The 26,216-nt window shown below is 47.3% G+C and overlaps 1 protein-coding gene across 1 annotated transcript in view; it reads left to right on the forward strand.

Annotated features, from left to right (window-relative positions):
• LOC135822684 (phospholipid-transporting ATPase ABCA3-like) overlaps positions 1-26,216 on the forward strand; it is a 95,232-nt gene that overhangs the window by 44,187 nt on the left and 24,829 nt on the right. The window contains exons 12-30 of the mRNA XM_065335502.1: positions 5,459-5,569; positions 6,103-6,246; positions 7,627-7,721; positions 8,244-8,348; positions 9,128-9,334; positions 9,827-9,944; positions 10,191-10,298; positions 10,836-11,117; positions 12,299-12,417; positions 13,401-13,547; positions 14,423-14,512; positions 15,382-15,566; positions 16,137-16,257; positions 17,010-17,077; positions 17,451-17,740; positions 18,413-18,565; positions 19,937-20,076; positions 22,816-22,972; positions 24,304-24,504. Coding sequence (XP_065191574.1) covers positions 5,459-5,569; positions 6,103-6,246; positions 7,627-7,721; positions 8,244-8,348; positions 9,128-9,334; positions 9,827-9,944; positions 10,191-10,298; positions 10,836-11,117; positions 12,299-12,417; positions 13,401-13,547; positions 14,423-14,512; positions 15,382-15,566; positions 16,137-16,257; positions 17,010-17,077; positions 17,451-17,740; positions 18,413-18,565; positions 19,937-20,076; positions 22,816-22,972; positions 24,304-24,504 — 2,841 coding nt within the window. The remainder of the gene's footprint in view (positions 1-5,458; positions 5,570-6,102; positions 6,247-7,626; positions 7,722-8,243; positions 8,349-9,127; positions 9,335-9,826; positions 9,945-10,190; positions 10,299-10,835; positions 11,118-12,298; positions 12,418-13,400; positions 13,548-14,422; positions 14,513-15,381; positions 15,567-16,136; positions 16,258-17,009; positions 17,078-17,450; positions 17,741-18,412; positions 18,566-19,936; positions 20,077-22,815; positions 22,973-24,303; positions 24,505-26,216) is intronic.

Below are 26,216 nucleotides of genomic sequence, written 5' to 3' on the forward strand. Positions count from 1 at the left end.
TGCGGAGATAGACTGCCCTCACCCGATATAAGTATATTGACAAGAGTTGTACTGACACTGTTATTGAGGAAATTATGGTGACAGTGACGGAGAGATAGTGATCCCCAGTCGAATGGGGTTGGGAGGGAAGGGGAAATTGACACTGACGGACAAACCAGTGAACAGTCAAGTCGTCAGAAAGCAAAAGTGACAAAGGAGTCTCTCTTTTCTCCTTCTCTCTCTCTAAAGCAAGATTTGGAATGCATGCGTGGGAGAGTGGCGCGCGCTGCGCATGCGCATGTATAGCAATGACATCATAATCAGATGCATGATCATCAGACTAAGTATGAGTGGTAGATGTTCCACGTTCGTTAACAGGGCTTAGCGCACACGCTAAACCACCAATAAAAGTATTGTAATAACGGTTGAGACCGATGGGGTCTTCATTGAGTGGATAAAAGTATTGTAATAACGGTTGAGACCGAGGATTTATGGCTAGTAGAGACTTGAAAAAAAAACACCAGTCGAAGGCGAGGTTTTTATTACAGCTTCCTTTTTATTACAGGACACTTCCGTAGACAATATTGATAACTCCTTCAGACAGCTGTTTCGCTAATACATAGCTCATCAGTGAAGGTAGATAGATGTTGAACCAAACTGCTATTATAAGGTTTTATGCCATGCCATGCCAGTTTTGTATGTGGAAAAACCCTATATAATAGCAGTTTGGTCTTATATTTTATGCAGAGCTCACTGACTTGTCAGTTTGAGCACTCTGGCAAGGTACGTTCGGGCCTGATTGGAAATTTTTTATTTCCATTGCTATCAGGTTCGGCCTCATTTCCTCTGTGCTGCGCTGATGAGTTCAAAAAGAACGAAACAGCATGCTGTCCGCAGATTGTGTATATAATAAATGTAGAGCCGAAGGATTTATTACATACCAGTATAAAACCGAGGTCCCCCGAGGATAATAAATCCTGAGGCTTGTTAGATAATCACGACCGCCCCAACTCACTCCCGGACACGCACTCGCAACAACGTCCACAGCCGCACCAAATAAATCTACAACAGAAACAATGGAGAACAACAGAATGAATAGAAGAGCAACAGACCGACAACAACCAAACTGAAACAACACAGCAACAAGCAACGAACTGAACAGAGAGAGAACAACACAGCGAGCAACACAACAAGACGAACAACAAGGACGACACACAGTCGGTGACGCCAGACTCGTCCACTGTCCTCTGGCGAGCCACGGCCACACGCTCCGTCGCGGTTCCTGCCGTCTCAGGCTCCAGTCCACAGTGACTGTTCTAGTCCATCACCTTCTCTGCCTCCTCTCCGCGTCGTCTTCCGCTCCCACCAGCTCTTCACCTCCTCCGCTCCCACGTTCTGCTTACTTCAAAGTAACAGTTACTTCGTTGTTGACGACGATGAACATACTCATGACAAACTTACTCATCCTCTGCGTCCCGGGTTTCGGCACCAAGCTGTTAGATAATCACGACCGCCCCAACTCACTCCCGGACACGCACTCGCAACAACGTCCACAACGAGTTTTTTGGCGAACAGTGTTCATATAATTATTGGAGAAGAAGCAGAGAATGTGGGAGAGCGAAAAACACAAGTTTGTTCCACGGCCAACTCTAAAAAACTAACTGGAACTGATGTAGTTCTTCGTTGTACGCACTGTACGCATGAGAGCACGCCAGTTGCATGCCAGCGCGCAAGCGAGCAATAGATGAACATGAAACGGACACCAGAAGTAAAAGGATCTGGCGGTGACACAAAGTCAAAGGGAATGTATTACATGTCGGGAGACCATCAATGAGCCATGGTAGCCGGCGGGTGCAACAAGGAATGTAAGATAGAAGTTAGAGCAACGAATACCATGCATACTCTCACAGGCTACAACATTTATTATACATTATGTTGACCTTCGCTTTCCCTACAGTCCATTCAGAAATAAATGAACTTCTAGCTTTTGGCCATAAATGGGTCAAACGTTGAGTTTTTTTAGAATTTTTTTCTGCAATCCCATATGGAATCCTCTTCCAATTATGTTTCTGAAGTTTTTTTGTCCAAAAAGCAAGCCATAGCAAGAATAGGATTTCGGCCAGGTTTTGCCCCAAAAGCACTGAATTGGGAAAAACCATCAAAATCCAGGCCGTTTGACCCCGCCTGCAACAGTGCATTCTGCGGTTCGAACCCCAGTTCAGGCACCCTTTTTGGACCCTTTTTCAAATTTCAAAGTTCGCAGCACTGCACTGTGTACGATGAAATCACGAAAAATCGCCAAATACGGGAGCTCGCCAGAGCCAGGACCCATTTTTTTATGAATGGACTGTAAAAAGGAGTATTTTATAAACAGTATTTATTGGCCTTAGTGGTATTTTATAAACAGTATTTATTGGCCCAAAAGCCAATAAATACTGTTTATAAAATACCACTAAGGCCAATAAATACTGTTTATAAAATACTCCTTTTTAGGGAAAAGTGCAGTGCTGCATGGAAAAGTACAGTGGTATTTATTGAGTCAAGCAAGTTTATTTGAATTTGATATTGTTGATGGTGTGGTCACTAATGAGTGTGGGTATTTATCAAAGGTCAATATATCATTCAACATCTACCTTCACTGATGAGTTATGTATTAACGAAACAGCTGTCTGAAGGAGTTATCAATATCGTCTGCAGAAGTGTCCTCGCATTGGTGATGGTTGTGTGCAGGAGGGTTTAGTCGGCTAAGAGCGCAGTGTAGTGGTGGAGGTGATAGTCAACAGCTTCCTCATTAGCCATTAAATTAATCCAAAGCCGAGACCATTATTTTATTCATACCATCTGATAAAGACCTGCACATAAAAGCTGCACATTTGTGGGTGTGGGTCTTTATCTTTAAAGACCCACACCCACAAATGTGACCACACCTCGCTAGGTTTCATTCAGTGCAATTCTGGTTTGTCAATGTAGACAGTTAACAAGAAATTGTTTGCATGTGTTTGGTTGAAGCGTACTGTTCTGGTAATGCCCCAGGTACTTGCACTACAATTACCACACTCCCCAAATCCCTTCGCACTGATCATATCCCCAATTAATTTCGCCAGGAACGTAACACATTCATTCACCTTGGGCACCCTGTAAAAAGACCTTAGGATCTGTTGGTGTTGAGTCGGGCTCGCTCGCTCGCAGACTGTTAGACAACAACTGGATGGGTTCTGAGGTATCTCTTTCTTAGACTATCATGATCTCAGACAATACTACAAGACAAAAGCAAAAGGGAAAACCACTCGAAAAACCATGTCCGCCATTCCAACTCTCTCTCTCTCTCCAGAACTCCCTCAGCACAAACTCACCACTCACTCAAAGTATGGAAAAGCCCGCGCAAAGCAATAAGCACGTGACACACAGATACCGCGCGACACTAAGGCTATGATCGTTTGGTCGGATCCAGATCCAGATCCAAATCTCAGATCCGTCGGATCCTTCAGAATCAACTTAACACTTTTTTGCGGACCTTGGCTGCATGTTGACGAAGTAAAAAATGGCGCTGACAGGTCACCCAAAAAAGGCACAAGTCGTACTGATCGCCCGCGTCGTACGAAAAGTCAACAAAAGTCCACTAGACGTACGACAATGAGTATAAAAATGATTTTTACCCACCATATACGCACAAAGGTCACATTTGGATCCGATGGATCCAGTCAACCCTGCTCCCGGGGCAGGGTTGCTCGGATCCAAATCCAAAGGATCTGGATCCAGATTCGACCAATCGATCATTGCAGATCCAGTGGATCCGATGGATCTGGATCTGGATCCGACCAAACGATCACGGCCTAAAACACAGCTAACAGTGCACTACACGTAGGGTAGTGACGACAATGCAAAGTCAGATACATGGCGACTGATATCATGCAGATCAGTAGCAGTTCAGTTAGTTAAGGTCGAACCTCAACAGTTGGGAATGCCCAAGTAAAATAATCATAAATAAATAAAAAATATTACAAAGTTACAAGCGAGTTCAGTTCTAGAACAGGGCTGGGAGCACCCATGCCTTGTATGCCCTGAGTCCCTTTGCGTTGTAACCGTAGTAACATGCTGTTCAGGTAGCCATAGGCACGGGATGTGTTAGCTCCCTTCTTTGCTCTATAGAGGCTGTGCGATTACAGCAGTCAGTTGATGTGCTGTGGCAAAGGCGCGACTCAGTCTGCATAGATAGCATCCACGAGCGGTTCCGGAATGCCGCTGACTTATCAGTACGACTTCTTTCATTATAACCTCTATACTATGTACCGTTTGTCTGGCCCAGCAAGGAGGCGGGTTGAACATACTAGCACGAGTACTGTAAAAGCAGCAATTTTCGGTGGTGTAATATTTTCGGTATTCTCCGAAATGGGCGGTTCGGTGGAGGGAAATTTTCGGCAAAACCCGTTTTCCAAGTACAAGTGTACTTGTGAAAGGAATTCGGGTGGACACACCCATTCCCGTAGCGCGGGTGTGTCCACCCGAATTCCTTTCACAGATGAAGCTGCAGGAAGCCTCAGCCCTTCTTCAAAAGTGTACTTGTACTACATGTATACAGTACCGGTAGTAACCATGGTAACGAAATTTCAGTGCGTTTTATTTTCGGTAAAAATTGTCGGCACCGAAGTTACAGAAAATAAAACACCGCCGAAAATTTCTGCTTTTACCATTGTTTACAGTACATAATCCCCAAGAGTGTCCAACGGCCTGCATGACCTCTATGCTGTGCTGCGACGGTACGGCAGAACTTCACATCACGTGACGTGGTTCAAAAGGTTACGCTGGCAAACACAGTGCAAAGTGACCACAAGAGAGTTGAGCCCAAAGCTGGGTTGCGTACAACCCTGTATCTATCATGCACAGGGTGCAAATGGTGTGTACGAGTTCATCACGTGATGTGAAGTTCTGCCGTCGCAGACCCCGTAGCTGGAGTTGCACACTCTTGGGGGTTATGTACTCTTGATACTAGTCACAAGAGTCCTGAATTGCCACACCCTGTGCGATGAGATAGAATGAGAATATGCGCAGCGGCGTCAAGCGCGCTCACTCTGCTATGGACAGAGACCGGACGGTCCCTGCTCTGCTCAGGGTTGAGTCACATCTCCTTCTCAAATTTCAGATTTCTGCCTCTCTGTGTTGATGAGCACATCTTGTAGCACTGAGTCGCCCCCTCTCTGTGTTTCTGAGATTTTTTTAGCAAAACAGGATTGACAGTTTACACCGTGCAGATATGGGGGGGGGGGGCAAGTCAGTACCAATTCAAAGGCCCAGAAACACAGAGAGGGGGTAACTCAGTACTACACAATGTGCTCACCAACACAAAGAGGCAGAAGTCTAAAATTTGAGAAGCAAAACAAAATTGACAGCTAACACCGTGCAGAGATAGGGGCAAGTCAGTACCAACACAGAGACAACGCAACAACACAGAGTAAATGTTGTCGGTTTTTGCTGCATTTAGCACATGCCAACCAAGGAGTTCACAGAGGAAAGCTTCATCCCAATCATCTCCACTGTCTTCCCTATCATCACTGTGCTGATCTTCAGTTACACCGTGTATTCCGTCACACAGGTAAGCCAGTGCTTCTGGGCACTTCCAATCCTTGTGTGTGTGTGTGTGGGGGGGGGGGGTATGTGTGTGTGTGTGGGGGGGGGGGGGGTGTGTGTACGTGTGTACGCGTGCATGTGTGTGTGTGTGTGTGTCAAGTGTGTGTGTGTACGCGTGCATGTGTGTGGACGTGTGTGTGTCTGTGGACGCGTGTGTGTGCATGTGTGTGTGTGTGCATGTGTGCATGTGTGTGTGTGTGTATGTGTGTGTGTGTGTCAAGTGTACAAAGTGTGCACTGCTTGAAGTGTCGATCACGTGTCGTGACTCGTTAGTAACTTACCCCTACCTTCTCTATTGCAAACCAGCCTAATTTTAGAGCATTGTAGCGGTTCAAGAAAATGCTGTTCTGCCATTTTGACTTCTCAACATTTGTAGCTTCCTGAGCATAGCAGCAATTTTTCAGCAATTTCCAATGTTTGCTGCTATTGCTGTGGGGTTTTGAGGTTTTCGGTTTTGTTTTTAAATCTGTTTTGATTTACCCCGGTGTTGGTTTTCAGGAGCTGATCAAAGAGAAGCAGTCCAGACTGAAGGAATCTCTGCGCATGATGGGATGCCGTAACTGGGTCATCTGGCTGTCCTGGTTTCTAAAGTACTTCGTTCAGTTCATCCTGATTTCTCTCTTTATCACACTAATCCTCAAGGTAAGCGTCGCAATAGAACCTTGTTGTTGTGCACTGGTATTGTCACGACCGTCCGTCCCCATGGTGTTGTCCAGTAGCCTGTGGTCTTTAGAGTACCCAACGCTATCGTTGTTAGTTGCATTCATAGCTTATGTGTAGGGCTGAAACGATCGTGGATTTTCACCTATCGATTACTCTTGAGCTTAACGATCGATTATAATCGTTAGCAGATAGTGTCAGAATTTTGTGCAAACATTGCTCTGTTTCCGAAATCTAAGCCATCATAATACCACAAATTTGCATTAGTGACAGGGTAGCTCAGAAACATGGTAGTTATAAAGTCAATTTAACCTCAGAATGTGCACCATGCCCCTGGCAACTGCATACTCACAGTGGAAACTGATTCAAACTTCACAAAAACAAGGGTTTTCAGTACTTTTGGACTCAAAATCCCTAACGAGTAATCCATAACGTAACGATTACTTGATTGATAAGGAATTATCGATCGATTACCGAGTAGTTGGTATAATCGTTTCATTCATAGCTTATGTGCTATGGTTGCAGTTGCACTCGTAACACTCACATGTTCTGTTGCGTTCTCTTACATGTCATGGTTATGCCTTAGGACTTTACGTACGGTTGGGTTGTGTTTGCATGAACAGACTGTCTATACTGGAGTTCAAGTAGCCTGAACTCGTACAGTCTTCTGCCGGGGGGGATTACCCTTGTCTTCAAAGCGTGGTTTACTGGAGTCTTGCATGTGCTGTCTCTCCAGACGAATGGGAGCTGCACGGTGCTTCAGTCATGACTGCAGTACTGCACTGTACTGTACTGTCTGGCACCAAGGCAAGGAGGCGAGGACAAACAGGCCAGCACATCATAATTATGCAATACACGCCACATAGTGCACTTGCCGCTCAAAGTTCTTCTAATCTATATATGGGGTTTCTGTACGCACTGAGCGTTTTGCCACTTAGCTAGCTACCATATAAGGCGGATTTGATGTCATTGCATATGCTCTACATGTACAGTGCCGGCAACTGAAATCCAGGGGGTCGGATTTCAGTTGCCAGTACTGTACACCAGTATGTATGCAGTCAGTCAACGGGTCTCCTGCAGTACTGCTGCTGTGCAAGCCTTTATGCAGTCAGTCAACGGGTCTCCTGCAGTACTGCTGCTGCGCATGCCGTTATGCAGTCAGTCAACGGGTCTCCTGCAGTACTGCTGCTGCGCATGCCGTTATGCAGTCAGTCAACGGGTCTCCTGCAGTACTGCTGCTGTGCATGCCGTTATGCACCGTATTGGCGATGATGCCATGTAACCCTGTGCATGTACCTATGCGCTGCTTGCTCATCCCTTTTACACGCGTGCGTGCACACACACACACACACACACACACAGTTCGGCAAGATTACTCCGGACGCTGACTTTCTGGTCATATACATTCTCTTCCTTCTCTACTGCCATGCAATGCTGGTGAGCTGCTCGTTTTGGAGGTGAGTGGTGAGAAATGGTGCTGGGTCTGTGTCCAACTAGTCTGGAAATGAGCGAAAGAGACAGACAGACAGACAGACGCAGAGAGACAGACAGAGAGACAGAGAAACAGAGAGGGAGAGAGAGACAGAGACACAGAGAGAGAGAGACAGAGACAGAGAAGAGAAGAGAGAGAGAGAGAGACAGAGAAGAGAAGAGAGAGAAGAGAAGAGAAGAGAGAGAGAGAGAGAGAGAGAGAGAGAGAATGGTGGGTACTGATTTGCTTGTACTGCCCGCGTAATCTAGTGAGCGATGTTGTGAGGATAAATTTCAATCTAGCCGTCTCTTCTTTTGCTGTGTTGCATGATGAAACTGTGTTGTCTGTTTCTTCTGATCTGCCTTGGTCTGTTTCTTCTGATCTGCCTTGGTCTGTTTCTTCTGATCTGCTTTGGTCTGTTTCTTCTGATCTGCTTTGGTCTGTTTCTTCTGATCTGCTTTGGTCTGTTTTTTTTTCTGATCTGCCTTGGTCTGTTTCGCCACTACAGCACACTCTTCTCCAACCCCACTGTTGGTGCTCTGGTGGCCACCGTCATGTTCCTCGTCAGCGTTGTCCCAGCATTTATCTTTAGCGGAAGCACCACCGTTGATCCGTAAGCAGCTCGCACTTCTCCACTATTTTTTTTTTTTTTTTTTACATTGCACATACCTACGAAAGAAGGGGAAGACGAAACAAAAAAGAGAACAATGGGTGTGTAGGCGCTACATGAGCTGCGCTGGTGAGATGCAGTGGACTCCCCCGACCAAGGGTCTCGGGATCGGCGTACACAGCAAGCACCATGGGAGAGAGGGGGCCAGAGGAATGGCGGAGAGTATGGCTGGCATGTTTGACTGGGTGCTCGGTTGTTTGTTTGTTTGTTTTTATTTTACTTCACCAGATACACGGGCATTTCTGCCTTCTCCTCTAACCGTACGGCTAGATTCTCATTAAAGATGAAGTAGTTGGCGAGGGATGCAACTGGCCGGCTTTGAGGCATGGCGTAATGAAATCCAAGCCTTTGCCTCCTGGGTTGTCCAGATGTGTATGTAGAGAGCGTGATCGCATCGTATTTTCGAGAACGCCTGAAGATCGGCGCAGGTTTGCGCTTACAAGTGCATGTCGTGTGCAATAGGGCTTGAAAGTGCGACGTCACAGCACCGACTTGTATGTATCCATACAGGTTTGGGTGGTTCTCATCTCGATGGTTCTCATCACATGGGGTCCATGCATACGCCTGTACTGACAGAACTGGGGCCCCTCGACCAGGGACCCGCGTTGGGCGCGTCAGTGTGCATGTGCGTGCATGCGTGCGCGTTTAAAGTCTAAATGTGCACTAATCTGCATTGTTGCTGCATGTGTTTGGCCTGCTTTCTGCGTTCTGCTGCTGTGCAGTCAAATCAAGAACGGCTTTTGTGCACCATTCTTCCTGAACACGTGCCTGACGTACTCGGTGGTGTTGATATTACAACAAGGCAGCCGCGGTGTCACCGTGTCCTTTAGCAATCTCTCGGATGGCCTGGACCAGTTCAACACGTTCAATCTGCAGAGCGCCTATCTGCTCATCCTAGCGCAGATCGCCTTCTTTTGGGTTATGACTTGGTACGGCACTTGTTTGGTTGTTTGGTTATTTGTTTGTTTGTTTGTTTCGGTGCGAGTGCATATGTGTGTGTGTGTGCGTACGTGCGTGCGTTCGTCTGTGCTTGCTGATTAGTTCCCTGGACACACGAGAACATCGGCATGCATTGGCCCCTAAGAGAAGCTAACACATCCTCTACCATCGTATTCTTTTGCCCAACTCTTTATCTTGTCTTCATGAGTGCATGGGCGATGAAAGAGACAACTCAACCCATTACAATTGCTGCTTCTGTCCCACACTAGGTCACGGCATGATTGCTGGATTGAGTCATCGAATAAAAAGATATTTTTTTAAATTTTTTATTGCATGCTCAGTTGCTCATTGTTCCTATGGATACGGGAAAGTCAGATTGACCGACTCTCTAAGTTGTGTTGGGCTTTTCTGGCTGTTTGAAATTTGGTGACCGAGCTGGCTGCCTGGCTACTTTGCCCTGCTCTCTGCTCTCATACTCATAGGTACATCGAAGCGGTGTTCCCCGGCGAATACGGTGTGCCGAAGAAGTTCTACTTCTTCTTGCAGCCGTCTTACTGGTTTGGCTTCCCTGATGGCGAAAGCGACGACTACCACGAGAAGGTACGCTCAGCTATGTTTTCTTGTTCTTGTGCCGTAGCTCCAAGCCACACACCGTGTGGGATCCACTGGAGGTTTTGTTTTTGTCACTTGAAATTAACAAGTCACTCGGCCTCATCACTCGTATTGCATGCTCTCTTTGCCACGAAATAACTTATCGCCGAATTTTTCGGGTGATCATCTTTGCTTTCTGAATGAACTGTGATGTTTGTGTGTGCCTACATGTATTGTCTGCTATCTGGCACGCAGGAGCTGCTGAAAGGCAATGACCAATCTGCCGATTCCAGTGCTTTTGAACCGGAGCCAACTGGTGTCAAGTTTGGCATCCGCATTGACAACTTGCAGAAGGTGTTCCGAGTAAGTGTACGCCACCATGTGCTGTTAGCCCTCGGAGTTCTGTCCACTCAATCATGTCCACTGTATGCATGCCTGGTCGGAGGTGTCGATAATGAGGCAGCAGGTGTACTTTATAGGACCTGCAGTACTTGTATTTGGTGGTGTTTTAGGGAAAGGCGGCTGTGAGTTTTGCCGGGGACTCTGACTTTTCTCCTTTCACTCTGCTGCTCTTGGTGCCTTAGCGGTGACGCTGCTGCTGCTGCTCTGTTGGTGCTGCTGCTGCTCTGTTGGTGATGTTGACGATGTTGATGATGTTGCTGCTCTGTTGATGATGTTAATAATGTTGCTGATGCTGCTGATGCCGCTGCCACTGCCTCTGCTGCTGCCCTGTTGGAGATGTTGATAAATGTTGATGATGTAGAGAATGTTGACAATGTTGATAATGTAGATGATGTTGGTGACGCTGCTGATGCTGCTGCTACTGCCTCTGCTGCTGCTGCCCTGTTGGTGATGTTGGTAATGTTGATAATGTTGGTGATGTTCATGATGCTGCTGCAGGGTTTGCAAGGCACAAAGGTGGCAGTGGACGGCCTGACCCTGAACATGGTGGAGGGCCAGATCACGTCGTTGCTGGGCCACAACGGTGCGGGCAAGACAACGACCATGTCGATGCTGACCGGTTTGTACAACCCAACAGGGGGCAATGCCTACATCAACGGCAAGTCTATCCTCACCGAGATGGATCAGATCCGTGGCGACCTGGGTCTGTGCCCGCAGCACAATGTCCTCTGGGATAAGCTGACAGTGAACGAACATCTTGTCTTGTTTGCCTCACTCAAGGTAAGCGCTTTGTCACCTCTCTGCGCAACTTGCAATACAGTGAAACCTGTCTAAGGCGACCGCTCAAGGGACATATTCCAAATGTGGTCGCTGCATACAGGTGGTCTCCGTAACCAGTGTCATTTGACCGGAAATAACATCTCTTGGTCCTGGTTGTAGTGGTCCTCTGCGACAGGTGGTCGCCTTTTCCGAGTGTTCGCCTTGACAGGTTTTACCTTACATGTACCGGTATTTGGTGGGATTTTCCGTCGGAATCGTGCAGTCAAGAACAGTATTTGTGTTGTAGTGATAACTGTGGGGCTAGAGGTGGAGTCGAATTGGCTGATGAAGCGTGAACTTTACTCTACATATCGGTTTATCCTGTAGCGACCCCAGGGTACAACCGGCTTGTCTTTGAAAGTTCTTCAAAAACTTTCTTTGGCGTACAGTCAGACCTCGCTTATCCGGTCCTCTTTTATCCGGATCCCTCGCCATCCGGAACAAAATCGTTGGTTACCGATTTACAACATATGCCATGCATACATGCAGTATGTATATTCGATTATCCGGTTCCCTCGCCTATCCGGATATATTTACAGCATATGCTATGCATACATACAGAATGTGTGTTCGATTATCCGGCTCCCTCGCCTATCCGGATATTTTTTGTGAAAAACAGATGTGTGCGGTTAGGCGAGGTCCGACTGTACTGCCATTCTTGCTGCTGATGGTCTTGCTGCTGATGGTCTTGCTGCTGATTGTCTTGCTGCTGATGGTCTGCATCCCATGTGACTGGTATGGTAGGGTTCACTATTCTGCTTGCTGTTCAAGCTATACCCTGACTGACCCTGATGTTACTTGCACCCTGTTTACCAACACTCATGAAGTCCTCGTCTAACCTATGCATGCCATGCAGCAACAGGCGCGTAGCTCGTGTGTAGTCAGCGTAGTCTGGTCATCACACCAGCAAAATGCTCGCCATCATACGTAGTCAAAATGGGCAAAGCGACGACTAGGAGGTTGCCCATGGTACATGAGTACCACACCACGGATGTGCTCTGGCACATGGTCACTACACCACAGATGTGCTCTGGCACATGGTCACCATACCACAGATGTGCAAACTACTCCCCTGAGCAATATCATTAAGTTTTCTTTCGTGGCTGCTGGTGTTCTGTGTTGCTTTTCTTGCCAACGACCAGGGCCTGTCTGGCTCACTGCTGAATATGGCTGTAGCTGACATGTTGGATGACCTGAAACTACGCGACAAGACCACTTGGAAATCCATGCAGCTTTCTGGAGGCATGAAAAGAAAATTAAGGTATGGGTTTAATGAGTCATTTATACAGAGAGAGAGGGAGACGAAGAGGCAGATAGGGATAGAGAGAGAGAGAGAGAGAGAGAGAGAGAGAGAGAGAGAGAGAGAGAGAGAGAGAGAGAGAGAGAGAGAGAGAGAGAGAGAGAGAGAGAGAGAGAGAGAGAGAGAGAGAGAGAGAGAGAGAGAGATGGTTAGGGACTCATGGTGATGCGTGTGTGATGCTCTCCCGAATGTCCAGCAGCCGTGCTCCTTGCTGCTAGCTAAGCATTGCCTGTGTGAAGTTCCTGTGTTCCCTTTATTCTAGTTATCTTGTACATAAAAAAAGAAAAGCATTTGAGTCGACCTGGTGATGGCGAAATGCCGAAACGTTGCTGAAATCTATATGAAAACGGTGTTCAGTGTTTTGCAGAGTGATGAGACGAGCTTATCAGCTGAAATGCCGTTCTTATAAGTGAATCTGCAAGAAGCCGCACCCTTACTTCCTGGAAATCTTGCACATGGATTGAATTCCCTCACACAATCATACACCAATACCCAAAACTGTTAGCTGTATAATTGTGTGAGAGATGAAGTGGCTACGCAGGAGTCCACACACTCTGAGGAAAATGTATTGAAGTGTTTGATGTATTGTTTCAGTCGATGGACATAGCCATGGCATATAGGAACCAGCATGATCTGCAGATTGTTGATTGCCTCTCTGTCCATGACATTGGTGATGCAGTGAAGTATTATGACTAACTTCAGAGTTAGAATATCCCCTTGACAGATTTGTCTTATGTGCGTCTGTTGTGTGTGTGTGTGTGTGTGTGTGTGTGTGTGTGTGTGTGTGTGTGTGTGTGTGTGTGTGTGTGTGTGTGTGTGCATGTATGCGTGTGTGCATGTGTGTGTGCATGTGTGTGTGCATGCATGTTTCTGTACGTGCATGCATGCGCTCTCGGTTGCACATGTTCACACTCCTCTGTTCCTACATTTGTCTGGTCATGTAGTGTGGGCATTGCGCTGGTCGGAGGCTCCAAGGTGGTGATCTTCGATGAACCAACGGCCGGTATGGACCCGTACGCACGTCGTGCAACGTGGGACTTGCTCATCAAGCACAAGAAGGACCGCACCATTCTGCTTACCACTCATTACATGTAAGGGCTCTAGGTGGTTGCTCGCAGTTCGAGTAGCGCACCCTGCTTCCAGCCTAAGTTGCTGGATCCACTGCTGGATCCACTATCTCCAAGGCCCACGGAGGGGGCAGCCAGTGTGCTATGAGTGCTTGCCGTGTGACATGGCGAAGGTAGAGCATACTACACAGCACAACAGTCTAGCAAGGCTGGTTTGTTGCAATTCTGAGTGGTTCGAAAAATTGGTTCGTGTCCGACAAGTTAGTACCGGTGTGACCACTAAATTTGAACAAAAGTACGAACTTTTCGACAGGTTTTACGGTGTTCCACATTAGCTATTTGCTCTTGATAAATTGATGGCTGTGCTTTTCACACAGCGCTACAGGACCCACCCTCTCCTGGCATATATATACCGGCATGGTCGGCACCCCATTCTTATGTTGCCTGATGATTGCAAGAGCATGAAACTTTAAGTAGCAGCAAACAAGCCTTGATTGCCCTCGTTGTTCTGTTCTATATTACGCTTAGAGGCTCTGCCTCCGCGATGTTGATCACTGTCAGCACACTGGGTGCATCCTCCGGTAAATTGATGACTGTAAAGTTGCATGCCCTGTACTCTTTCCCTCTGCTGCACTTTAAAAGTACAGTACTCTATCTTTGCAAGATGATTATGATCACGGTGAATGACTGAAACAGTTGAAGTTGAATTGTGTAATGTGTTACAAAGTTTCAGTCCTGGTCTCATCTCTGTTGGCTGCTGCAACTTGATATTGGTGTTGCTTTGCTGCCAGTACTTGTACTGGTTCGTTGTATGGCATGGCTGCTGCAGTGTTGTGCAAGACAACGATAGTCTGTGGATCTGGTGTGCTCTGGTGTGTGTTGTCTGCTGTGCTGGATAGGGACGAAGCTGATTTGTTGGGCGATCGTATTGCCATCATGGCCGATGGCCAGTGCAAATGCGTCGGCTCCTCACTTTTCCTCAAGTCAAGGTTAGTCGCAGATGACTAGATACCGGCGGCGCCTGTGTCACTGATGTGTGTGTGGATGGGGGGGGGGTATGTATGTATGTATGTATGTATGTATGTATGTATGTATGTATGTATGTATGTATGTATGTATGTATGTATGTATGTATGCATGCATGCATGCATGTATGTATGTATGTATGCATGCATGTGTTAGGATTTCAATATTGGGAATTTGGAGAGCTAGTTTCTTGCCCTAGGCTACAGCTCGGAAAGCCAGAGATGGAAAGCAGTGCAGACATGGATGTTGTCATACAGGCCAGACAATTCCTTGGAGTTTTTCCGCCTTCTTGTGGGCGTCTGGAATGAATCTCACTAATGCGTATCTACGTTCGCCAGCTCTGGCCAGTGGCCACTCACGGATTTTTCGTATCTACAACCCACCCCACCCAGCTCTCGTGTTACTATCTTTAATGGCCAACAACACTTCACTAACGTCGGAGAGCACGTTATTTTTAACACTTGTTCATTGCACTTCATTCTGGCCGAGGGCTGTGTGTGAAGCTCAGAGCTACGTCCATTTAAACTTGGCTCCTTGGTCCGCTGCATGTGCACTGTAAAACAAATGTGGCTACTCGTGTACAAGCCGATGTCAGAGCCCATCTAGAGCTAAGCTTTTGTTGAAGCCAGATGTTCTATAGTATACCCTGACAAAGAAGAAAGTTTAATGAGCGAAACTTTTTAACGAATTCTGAATTTTTTGGTACGTTTACAGTAAGTTTACGTCAAGCTGAAAAGCAGGCTTGTAGTGCAAATGGGCATCTCTGTGAGACCGACTTTGCTGGAAGACAGTAAACCGTGTCCCTACATTGTGTTGTACTCCTTGCCTGCAGGTACGGTGTTGGTTACCATTTGACCGTAGCCAAGGGGAGCCAGTGTGACGAGAATCGCGTGGCCAGCTTCATCGTGAAGTCCATACCCAATGGACGCATGGTGTCGAGCGTCGGCGCTGAAATGGCCTTCATCCTGCCCTCGGAGGCAACCGGCTCTTTTCCACAGCTCTTCGAAGATATGGAGGGTAAGCACATGCATGTCCAAAAGCCAGAACAAATATTCGAAAGCTGTGTGGTGTAGACCAGGCCGGAATGTGGGCAGCCTATTTTTTCAGCCTTGCAAGCTGATGATCTGTGCAATCCCAGCACCGGTTGCTATGGTTATCATCTCCTTGGTGATGACCGTCTAAGGTCCAGGGTCTAGTGCACGTTCAGATGATATGCTATAGTCGTGTTCTTTAGATGAGAGATTGGTAAAATCTGTGCAATGAAAATCCTGACAAGTCTTTCCCTTTGGCTTTGGGGACTTGTTTCTCCAAAATGTTGGCCATTAGAGTATCGAATTTCACATCGTTTGGACAGGTGGCATTGGTCAGGGTCTGAACCCTACTCCTGGCCGAATTAGAACAAGCTTTTAGGCATGGCTGGCCACACACACAGGCACACGGTCACACGTGCAAGTGCTGCGTGTGTTCAGCTTCTCGACCGCTGTCATTTTTCACACACCGGCACACAGTCACACGTGCAAGTGCTGCGTGTGTTCAGCTTCTCGACCGCTGTCATTTTTCTGCTGTTCTCCTTTTTCCATGCTGCAGTGCAAAAGGAACAGCTAGGAATCGACAACTTTGGATTGTCTGTCACCACAATGGAGGAGGTGTTCATTCGTGTTGGTCAGCTGGCAGAGGAAGAGAAGGAGAAAGAACGTCTTGATGCCGAGTAAGCCTCCCACTCCTGCTGGCCCGGGGGGGGGGGGGGGGAGGGCTGGGGAGGGGAATCCCCTGAATACTAGTAGTGTTATCTTGTAAGAAGAAATGTACGAGAAGGAGGCACGACAGGTGTGTCTCAATGTAGTTTGTGTTGTGGCTGTGGCGCATTGCTGGGAACAGCAGACATGACAGTGGGGAGTTGAGCACTTCAGTGTGGCCAAGTCGCCATGGTTACTTGGGGCCCACTGCATGCAAAGCCTGGATGAGCGCACATATTAGGTTATTGAACTTGCACTGAGGTTTGGTTTGGTTTGGTTTGCCGAGTGTCCGGTCGCCTGGCACAAGTTGATTGTCAGCAGCACTCCAGGGAATGAAATGGCTAAGGCAGTGCTCTCTGTGCTTTGAGGGAGAAGCAGGTACAGTATGGGGCAAGGGGGGGGGCAGGGGGTGGGGGGGGGGGGAGAGGGGGGATATGCGTCACTTGTATTCTTTGTGTACACGTATATCCTCTCGCAAGCTAAAGAAGTTGAAGTAAGAACGTCTGTGTGTTGCTGTAGTTGTTGAGATCTCTATTCTCACGATGGCCAATGGCCAATAAGATTGTTGTTGCCGCTGCTGCTGCTGCTGCTGCTGCTGTTGCTGTTGCTGTTGCTGTTGCTGTTGCTGTTGTTGTTGTTGTTGTTGTTGTTGTTGTTGTTGTTGTTGTTGTTGTTGTTGTTGTTGTTGTTGTTGTTGTTGTTGTTGTTGTTGTTGTGTTCTCAGGAAAGGGGACGATGCCCACGCCAATGGGCTCATTGAAAAGGACAAGGCAAGGAAATTAAACGACTATGGTTAGTTTTCTTGCTGATTGTATGCGCATACGCGGACACTCCTTTTGTGTGCATGGCCGCATGTGCCGTTCTGGGTAGTTTATGTGCCGTTCTGGGTAGTTGCGTGTGCATGCGTGCGCCTGTGTATTTCATGCACTTTTTTTCAACTATGAGTCTGCACTAATTTGAGCATAACGTGAAATTACCATCATGAAGGCGTTTGCTTTTTGAGAAGAACTTTTGACATCATCGTTCCTGTGTGTCCATGTGCCTTGGGCATGTGGAGGAGCGCGGGGGGGGGGGGGGGGGGTCTTGTCTCTTACCTGACTTCTTTCACGTGTATTTATCACTCCTCTTGCATGTGCTCCCCTGTGCCACCATGTGTGGCGTGCAGAACTGCTGACAGGCCCCGCACTATGGTTTCAGCGCCTGTACGCCCTGCTCATCAAGCGGCTGACCGTCGTGCACCGCAGCTATTTCGTCATCACCATTCAGCTGTTTGTGCCTCTTCTGGCGCTGATCGGAGGTCTGTCACTATTGACTACCACGTCATCGTCCGGTAGTGGTGAGCCTGCCATTCAGTTTGGCGTACCTTACTTTAAGGGCAGTGCAGCTAATCTGATTACGTTGCGCACGGCCGACTTCAGACGCAGCAACGAGCGAGACTTGAACCTACCGACGGCTGTAAGTGGCAGTCAGCTACCAGTGTGCGTGTGTGTGTGGGGGGGGGGGGGGAGTGAGTGAGTGTGTGCGTATGTGTGTGCGTGTGTGCGTGTGGTACCATCAGCTACTGCGGTGCCAGCTGAAATGCCACCCCTGGATTTTTACGCCCGAGTGCTGCAGAGTTAAAACAAATCGTAGCGAGTACAGTGCATTGTGCATGCTCCTGGCACGCTAGCAGAGCGTGAAGATCACTGTTATGGCATTCCTATCCAGGTATTGTGTGTGACTATGTACTAGTACTGCTGCATTCATTTGTACCGTTGTGCTGTAAACCTCCTCATTGTTCGTGGTCAACTAGTAACTGCAAGATACTAGTGCGGCATGCGTACAGTACAGCAATCACACAAGAGCTACATACAGGAAAGTAAGGGCTTGTTACACGTCCCAATGGTTTTCCGTGTGTTTGTTGTTGTGCTGCGGTGCTTGACGAGATCAGACTCACCAAAGTGGTCAAAGACCGAATGCGAAAGTCCCATTCACACCGCCGCTTCAGGAGCTGCATCTGCGCCTTGATCCTTGAAGGGCGGTGGCGTTCCTACGGATGCGGGAAACTCGGCCTCTAGCCGAGTCTGACGCGAACAGTGAATTGTTTTGTTTGTTGTTGTGCTGTGGTGCTTGTTGATGTGTGCACAGGTGCAGTCCGTAGCCAGAGCCCAAGGTATTGAACACTCTGACTTGACGGCGGCGGTGGATGCAACGCGCTCCCTCCATAACAAGACAGTGTCCTGCTGCGCGCAGAGTTACCTGGTTTTGAACGAGGAGTGCATGCGCCTGATCCAGCAGAATGTAAGCTGACGCCACCAGCAGACCGCATGCCGCTGCTGCATGCTGCCGACATACAGTAAAGCATGTCATGGCGACCACTCGTATACGGCGACCACCTGCCCTAGAACTAGAAGACCACTGAAACGAAGACCAAGGGATGCTATGTCCAGCCAAATGACCCTGGATAAGCAGACCACCTGGTAACAGAGACCACATTTTGAAGGTCCCTTGAGCGGTCGTCTTAGACAGTTTCACTGTACATGTAATTTTGCACAGATCATTATAAAGGATATGCATGCAATACACGTCACACAGTGCATTTGCCACTCAAAGGTCTTCTATATTATGGGGTTTCGGTACGCACTCAACCCTTTGCCACTCAGCTAGCTCCCATATAAGGCGGATTTGACGTCATTGCAGATCACTGTATGCGCCTTGCACGGAAAACAGCCTGCTGGCAAAAAATGGGGGGGGGGCAGATTGAAGCTAGCCGTGAGGCAAGTATTCACGTAGTGCTGGTTCACATGCCGTCATATGCTAGGATCAGCCAGGCCAGGAGTGCCTCTTGAAACCTCTCCCGGACGCGGATTGGCGGTCCTGGCAATCGATTGCATACCAAAATTCTACGGTAGCCCAGCAGCGGTGAGGGCTGCCAAAGTCGGGCAGTGTTCGACTTTTGCGGCTTGCCCCGGTCACGGTCACATACACACTAGAACCAAAGTGACATGTAAGCCACGCACACAGGTGATCACCCAGACCCCTGGAGTCTGGGGATCCAGACTTTGTCGAACATGTGAAGCCCGAACCAGTCCCTAATAAATTTCCTAAACTGAGACTAAGGCCGTCAGATCCATCTGTTATTCTTGGAGTGGCGCCTGACCGGTCAGCGTTCTGGCACTTCCTTCTCGGATGCTTTCCGTGACTGTTTGCAACTTACGCCACAAATACACACAAGGGAAATCGACTCAGAAGACAAAGGATACGTTTAAAAATTATGGCGATGCTTGCTATCTGCAAACATGGCATTCTGGGATTAGTAATGTTTTGTTATGTTCTAAAGCAAATGCTATTGTTTGTTAATTTCTACCGACGTTAGTAGTAGCATGAACACAGCTCAGGCATTACTGTAAAAGCCATTATTCTAACGAGGCGCATATATAACGATTTCCCCAAATTGACTGATTTACGTGTAACGATTCTCACTCATTCTCGACGCTCAATAGAACAGTATATGTATCGATTTCTGTATAACGATTTATATTTTAGCGACAGATTTCTCCTCGTTAACTCGTTAGAACTAGCACTTTGTTATTACAATGGCTTTTACAGTATGCTGACACCAAACTGACCCTCATCACCATGTTTTGTATCTCTTTTTTCCGTGCTCTCTAGCCCTCTATGTGTGGAGGCGATCCTCTGTATGCATTCAACCGGTGTCCTACATGTGTCTTCTTAAACACTGAAATGCCCCTGAAGAGTCCGAATACACAGCTGAACTTTCTGCCTAGGTCCGACGGTGCGGCATTCGGAACGTAAGTATCAACTTCTGTTGGCATGGGTGACCAATAGACCTTAGCGGTGGGGCTGGATTTCACTTGCCAGTGCTGTGCCAGCCACCACCCATGTACATACACCATGCTCTATGCCACCCATGTACATACACCATGTACACCATGCTCTATTTCACCCATGTACACACACCATGCTCTATTTCACCCATGTACATACACCATGCTCTATGACTACTTCCTCCGTTAACAAAAACGTCGCGATGGATTTTTGAGGTACTGGTTTGCTCACAAACTGCCGTGAAATGAGTCGAGATCACTTTCTCGGCCTTCCCTGGCATGCCATGAAAGAGATACGATGCAAGGAAAGCGACCTTCCACAACAAACCAAGCGGAATCGATGGTTGCGCTGTGGCAACATAGGTGATGACAGCAATGGCAAGCGAAACTGAAATACAGAGAAATGGAATCAGTTTGGCTGTGCCTTTACTCCTCGTGTCGCGGACTTCTAGAGAGTACAGGTGAAACCAGTGAGTCATAAAATATATTTTTTTACGACTCCCTGGTGGAAACGAGTAATCGTCGACGTGGCGGATTACGCAGCTTGGAAACCAACTTGAACGACGGCGGCATCACCGAAGTTCAGCGGAGTGTGATCGAAGAAGCCGGGGCAAGGCTGAAAAAAGCTGAACAACGACTCGAGAGAGGCCTCGCGTGCAGCAGATGACGACAACGACGCAGGGTCAAAAATGAGTCGAGCGAAAGCGACGCAAACTGAACTCTGCGCATTCCGCCAACGGGTTTTTTTTAAACGCTGCACATACCGTAGTGACGCACATAAACGCCCATGCGCTTATGAGCGAGTTTTTGCGTTATTTGCTATTTTTTAGGGTCGTTTTGTCTCACACATAGGCGCATGCGCTTGAGTTGCTAGTGTACCGGTACCTTGCATAATAATGCACATAGTACAATACCGCAATGCACATTGAACTATGTGAACATGGTATTTTTGTGGTGTCTGTGTGTCGCGGGATGGACTGATTTAGGTTCACTTATAAGCCCTTGCGCTTATTTGTGAGGGTGCGCTTATGCCCGGGTATAGGCACATGTGCTTGTATGCGCGTCACTACGGCTGAACTACCTTTGTTCAGTGATTTACAGTCGATAAAAACTCTTTTGGCCGGTTCTAAGGGGTCGTCCGTATTTTTCGAAAAATTTAGGGTGCGTTCTTATATTCTCTAGCTTCTAGAAGAAGAAGAAAAGAGAAGTCGAAGAAACTGGGATTACTCAAGAACGGGTCTCGAAGAAATCGGAGATATTTTGCACATGTCAAGCAAAATGAAGCGTCAAAGGGGCCGCGATCTTGAGTGATGACATGTTGTTTGTATGTGTGCGTATGCGAAAAGGGAAATGCGTACACTCATGATGAACTCGTGGCTTTTAGTGGTAGTTCGCATGCGCTGATCCCAAACCGCGGGAATCTCCAAGTTTCAACCACCTCTGAAGCTGGGAGAGCTTGGAGAGCTTTGGAGAGCCTCCTAAAAGTCGGAGAGGATATAAGAACAGCTCTCGAACTTTTCGGAGAGTCTCCAACTTTTCCGAGAGGATTTAAGAACGCACCCTAAAAATACGTCAGCTAAAAAGGGGGTGGGTGGTCAAGAGTGCTGGCGGAATTTAATTTTTTTGATTTTTCGTACTTTTTTTGCTCCAGTGACTTTCAGACACTTGTTGCACTGATATTATAGCTGACTGTGTACTGTATTGAAGACTTGTTGGATCGATTGTCGCAAACACCAGTATCTTCCACTATTATAATATACATGACTTTTCATGTAGTTGTAGGACGGTGCATGGCCGTGATGTCGGTAGACCTACTAAATCTACTCACTGTACTTAGCTACTACTTGTAGTACTTGACATAGATGTACAGTCAACTTCGCTTATAACGACACTCGGCGGGGCATCAGAAAAGTGTCCTTATTCGCGAAGTGTCGTTATACCCAAAGTCTCATTATGTGTGTCACAGTTGGATGGGACTTTGCTCTGGGCATGAAAATTATGTCGTTATTCGCGAATTGTCGTTATATCCGCAGTCGTTATAAGCGAAGTTGACTGTAGGTGCAGTCAAAAAACATGGGGTCAGGAGTTCTTATTTTCGAGCTGGGCACCGGTAAAAATTAAAAAAATTAATGGGAAAAATGGGGGGGGGGGGGGGGATCAGAGACAATTTTGCACGAGGACGGATTTTTTAATTTTTCGAAAATTACGGACGACCCCTAAGCGTTTTTTTGTTTTTTTGTTTTTGGCCGGTTCATTATCCATCAAAATCCATCGCGAAGGTTTTGTTAACGGGGGAAGTGCCCGTTATCTTTTCAATGATTTTTGAGTGCTTGCTATTGATCTTCCGCATCCTATGTCCTTGTACTTATCCTTGTCTTGTCCTTGTCTTTGTCTTGCTCTTGTTCTTGTCCTTGTCCTTGTCTTTGCCCTTGTCCTTGTCTTTGTCCTTGTCTTTGTCCTTGTCTTTGTCCTTGTCTTTGTCCTTGTCCTTGTCTTTGTTCTTGTCGCTGCCCTTGTCCTTGCCCTTGCCCTTGCCCTTGTCTTTGTCCTTGTCATTGTCATGGGCCTTGTCGTTGTCTTTGTTCTTGTCTTGCCCTGGTCTTGTCCTTGTTCTTGTCCTTGTTCTTGTCCTTGTTCTTGTCCTTGTTCTTGTCCTTGTTCTTGTCCTTGTTCTTGTCCTTGATCTCGTTTTGCCTTGTTCAGCTGTGGGCGAGGAGCGACAGCGTGTCCCGCCTCGCCATTAGATTTGCAGTCCTCCTTCACTGGTTACTTGCAGCAGTACTTCCTGGAGACGGGATCGCTGTCGCGCAGTGTCCAGGACTCACTACCAGCCACCTTCAGCTTCCATACCATGGTGGCAGTGAGTAGTAGCGTTTAGGTGCATGTGTGTACTGCCAATCACGCCGTAGTATCCCCCCCCCCCCCCCCTCCCAGATTTCTCCCCAGTACCATTGTACGAGTTAGCGACAGTGTAACGTTTGAGCGCTTGTCAGTGTGTATACGTTGATGTGATCACTCACTGTTGCTTGCTAAACACCAGACTTCAAGTTTCTGATCAATTTTCAGCACCGTTTGTTTCTCTTCGCCAGCAATGGCATGGCGTTACCGACAGCCATGGGTGTCACCAAAGGGAGTCATGAATTTAGCACTCCCAGGTTTGCTGGATATCCGACGTGCTCGGGCGGAAAACTGGTGACCGGAGAAAATTTAGTCGGTGAACGAGAGAGCTTGGAAGCTCAGGGCCCTACGCTATGCTTTTTTGCCTTGATGACCTAGACAAAAAAAGCATAGAGATGTTATAAATTCTTATAAATTTCTCCTTTTTTTAAAGACATAACCTGGGATTCGAACCCGCACTATCGCGCGCCCTGCATGCATCCCCCGATACACTTCGCAAACATACTAATTCTTCCAAGTTGCTTCACGTATGATCTTGCATTTGAAAGCCCTATTTGAATATGCATTGTGGCCAGCCGTCTTTGCTGGTACGGTACGGTACGGGACAGGTACAATCGAGGGTAATACGACACCGTCTACCGCCTTGATGACGGCAAAAAAAGCATAGGGATGTCGCCCTACATGCATTCCCCCATACACTTCGGATTCATACCCATTCTTCCAAGTTGCTTCACGTTATGATCTTGCGTTTAAAAGCCCTATTTGAATATTGCGGCCAGCTGTATGTGGCCAGCTGTGTTTGATGGTACGGTACGGTACGGGACAGATACGGGATAGCGCCAGGCGTGACACAAACAAACAAACAAACAAACACACAAATACCAAATTAAAGCTGTGTGGACCCTGGCTAGCGCCAGACGTCACTGAAGTAACGTCTTCTGCATAGCTACGGGAATAATTATTTTTTAACCTGGTAGTTTGGTCCTACTCCAAAAAAAGGCAGTCTGTCTGGTTGAGTTTTTCTTCAGCGTCTATTGGAATCTACTGAAAGGTGAGACAATCGATGTTTAGTCCTGCATTGAATTCAGTCCGAAAACTCTTTAGCCAAAAACGGCGAAATTATACTGCTGGCGAATATTTCTGCTTGCACAGCACATGACATTTCACTGTGCATGGCACATGGCATGACGGTGTGCGTGATTGTGCGTGTCCTCTGTGTGTGTGTATGTGTATGTGTGTGTGTGTGTGTGTGTGTATGTCGGCGGCGGCATGTGCTGGGCGTTCTGCGTGCAGGATGAAAGCGAAGCCTACAGTCACTACAACCTCTATCAGCGCGACCCGCCCGTCAGCTGCTTGGGCACGACAAGCAGCGGTGTGCGGCAAGGCACTGGGGACACCTTGTATAGTACACGTGCCAACAGCACGTATTGCGCGACACTGTCCGAGCAAGCCATGGAAAATCCCTTCTATGTGCGCTTATGGTCATGGGGACAGGTAAGATATGTGTGTACAGTTACTGTAAAAGCCGTTATTCTAACGAGGCGCATATATAACGATTTCCCAAAATTGACTAGTTTACGTGTGCCAAAGGTAACGATTCTCACTCATTCTCAACGCTCAGTAGGACAGTATAATTATGTATCGATTTCTGTATAACGATTTCTATTTTAACGACAGATTTCTCCTCGTTAACTCGTTAGAGTTAGCACTTCGTTATATATATGTATTATGGCTTTGACAGTATGAGTTGCTAGTGCATGTGGCTGTTTGTCCATGGGGACAGGTAAGGCATGTGTACAGGTCTGAGTTGCCCTACTGTATGCGTGTTTGTTCATGGGGGACAGGTAAGGCATGTGTACAGGTCTGAGTTGCCCTACTGTATGCGTGTTTGTTCATGGGGGACAGGTAAGGCATGTGTACAGGTCTGAGTTGCCCTACTGTATGCGTGTTTGTTCATGGGGGACAGGTAAGTCATGTATACTTGTACAGGTAATCAGTCAGGTATGCGTCGCTATTGTATGTGTTGCGTCAGGGCTGTCTGTACAGCAGTACTATGACCAACTGGTGTGTCCCGTGTGCGGGCAGGTATTTCCGTGTATTGCCCGGGGCTCGGGCTCGGGCAGTAATTCTGTGCATTGCTCGCTGAATCAGATTCCAGCTCTGCGTTCTGTTCGTATGTATTAAAAAAAATTATCTCGAGGCACAACCAACGAAAATAATTTCTCACAATGCGTTGTCTGCACGCTTGCGGGAGCTCGTCAACGATATGGCATCTTCGTCTCAAACTGGATCGAAAACTTGTCATGCCAGAGACAAGAGGAGAGTACGTAAGGGAAATTCCCAACTGGAATCCATTGCACCTAAATTCTGCGCACGCAGGCCTACATGTACTCTAAAACCGGAAAATTTCGGTGGAGATGTATTTTCGGTAACTTCGGCACGAGTAATTTTACCTAAAATAAAACATGACCTAAAATTCAACAATGCCATGACACACAGTGTGCAAAATGCATTTTTGGATCTGGAAAACTGGATTATCGAAATTTTCGCGTTACCGAACTGTTGATTTTGGGAGATACCGAAAATACTACACCGCCAAAAATTCCCGGTTTTACAGTACCGTAAAGTACCATTGATCCGTCCCCTCTCTAATTCCCGCCCCCTGTCGATTTTCTACCTGTGAAGCGACTTCGGCGTATACAACGAAATACGATGTTGAACCGACGCATGCACTGCTGTACACAATAAGTGCCAATCCAGGATGAAAATGTGCACAATTCAGCACATCGAGTCTGATTGTTTACGTTGTTGTACATCGTACTGCACTTGACAGTCTTGATCTAATTCCCGGACATGGCGTGGGGGGGGGGGGGGGGGATCAACGGTATTTTATGGTATGTGCGTAGAGTAGACTGGTGGCTGGCAGTGCATATCAGTAGTCACTCGCCATTAGTACATGTACTGTGTTTCCCCAAATGTAAGTCGCACTTTTTTACACTATACTTTACGGCCAACAAAGGGGGTACGACTTACAATCGAGCATGACGTACTACTGAAACGAAGGTATTGAAAGGATTATGACATGGACCTGGAAGTGGGGTGCGACTTACATTTGAGTATGACTTACAGTCGGGGGAAATCGGTACTTGAAATTACACAATACCAATGAAATGGAGTCACATTCTCAGAGTAGAATCTATGAATCA

This window comes from Sycon ciliatum, chromosome 8 (assembly GCF_964019385.1).
Source record: "Sycon ciliatum chromosome 8, ocSycCili1.1, whole genome shotgun sequence".
Classification (NCBI taxonomy): Eukaryota; Metazoa; Porifera; class Calcarea; order Leucosolenida; family Sycettidae; genus Sycon; species Sycon ciliatum.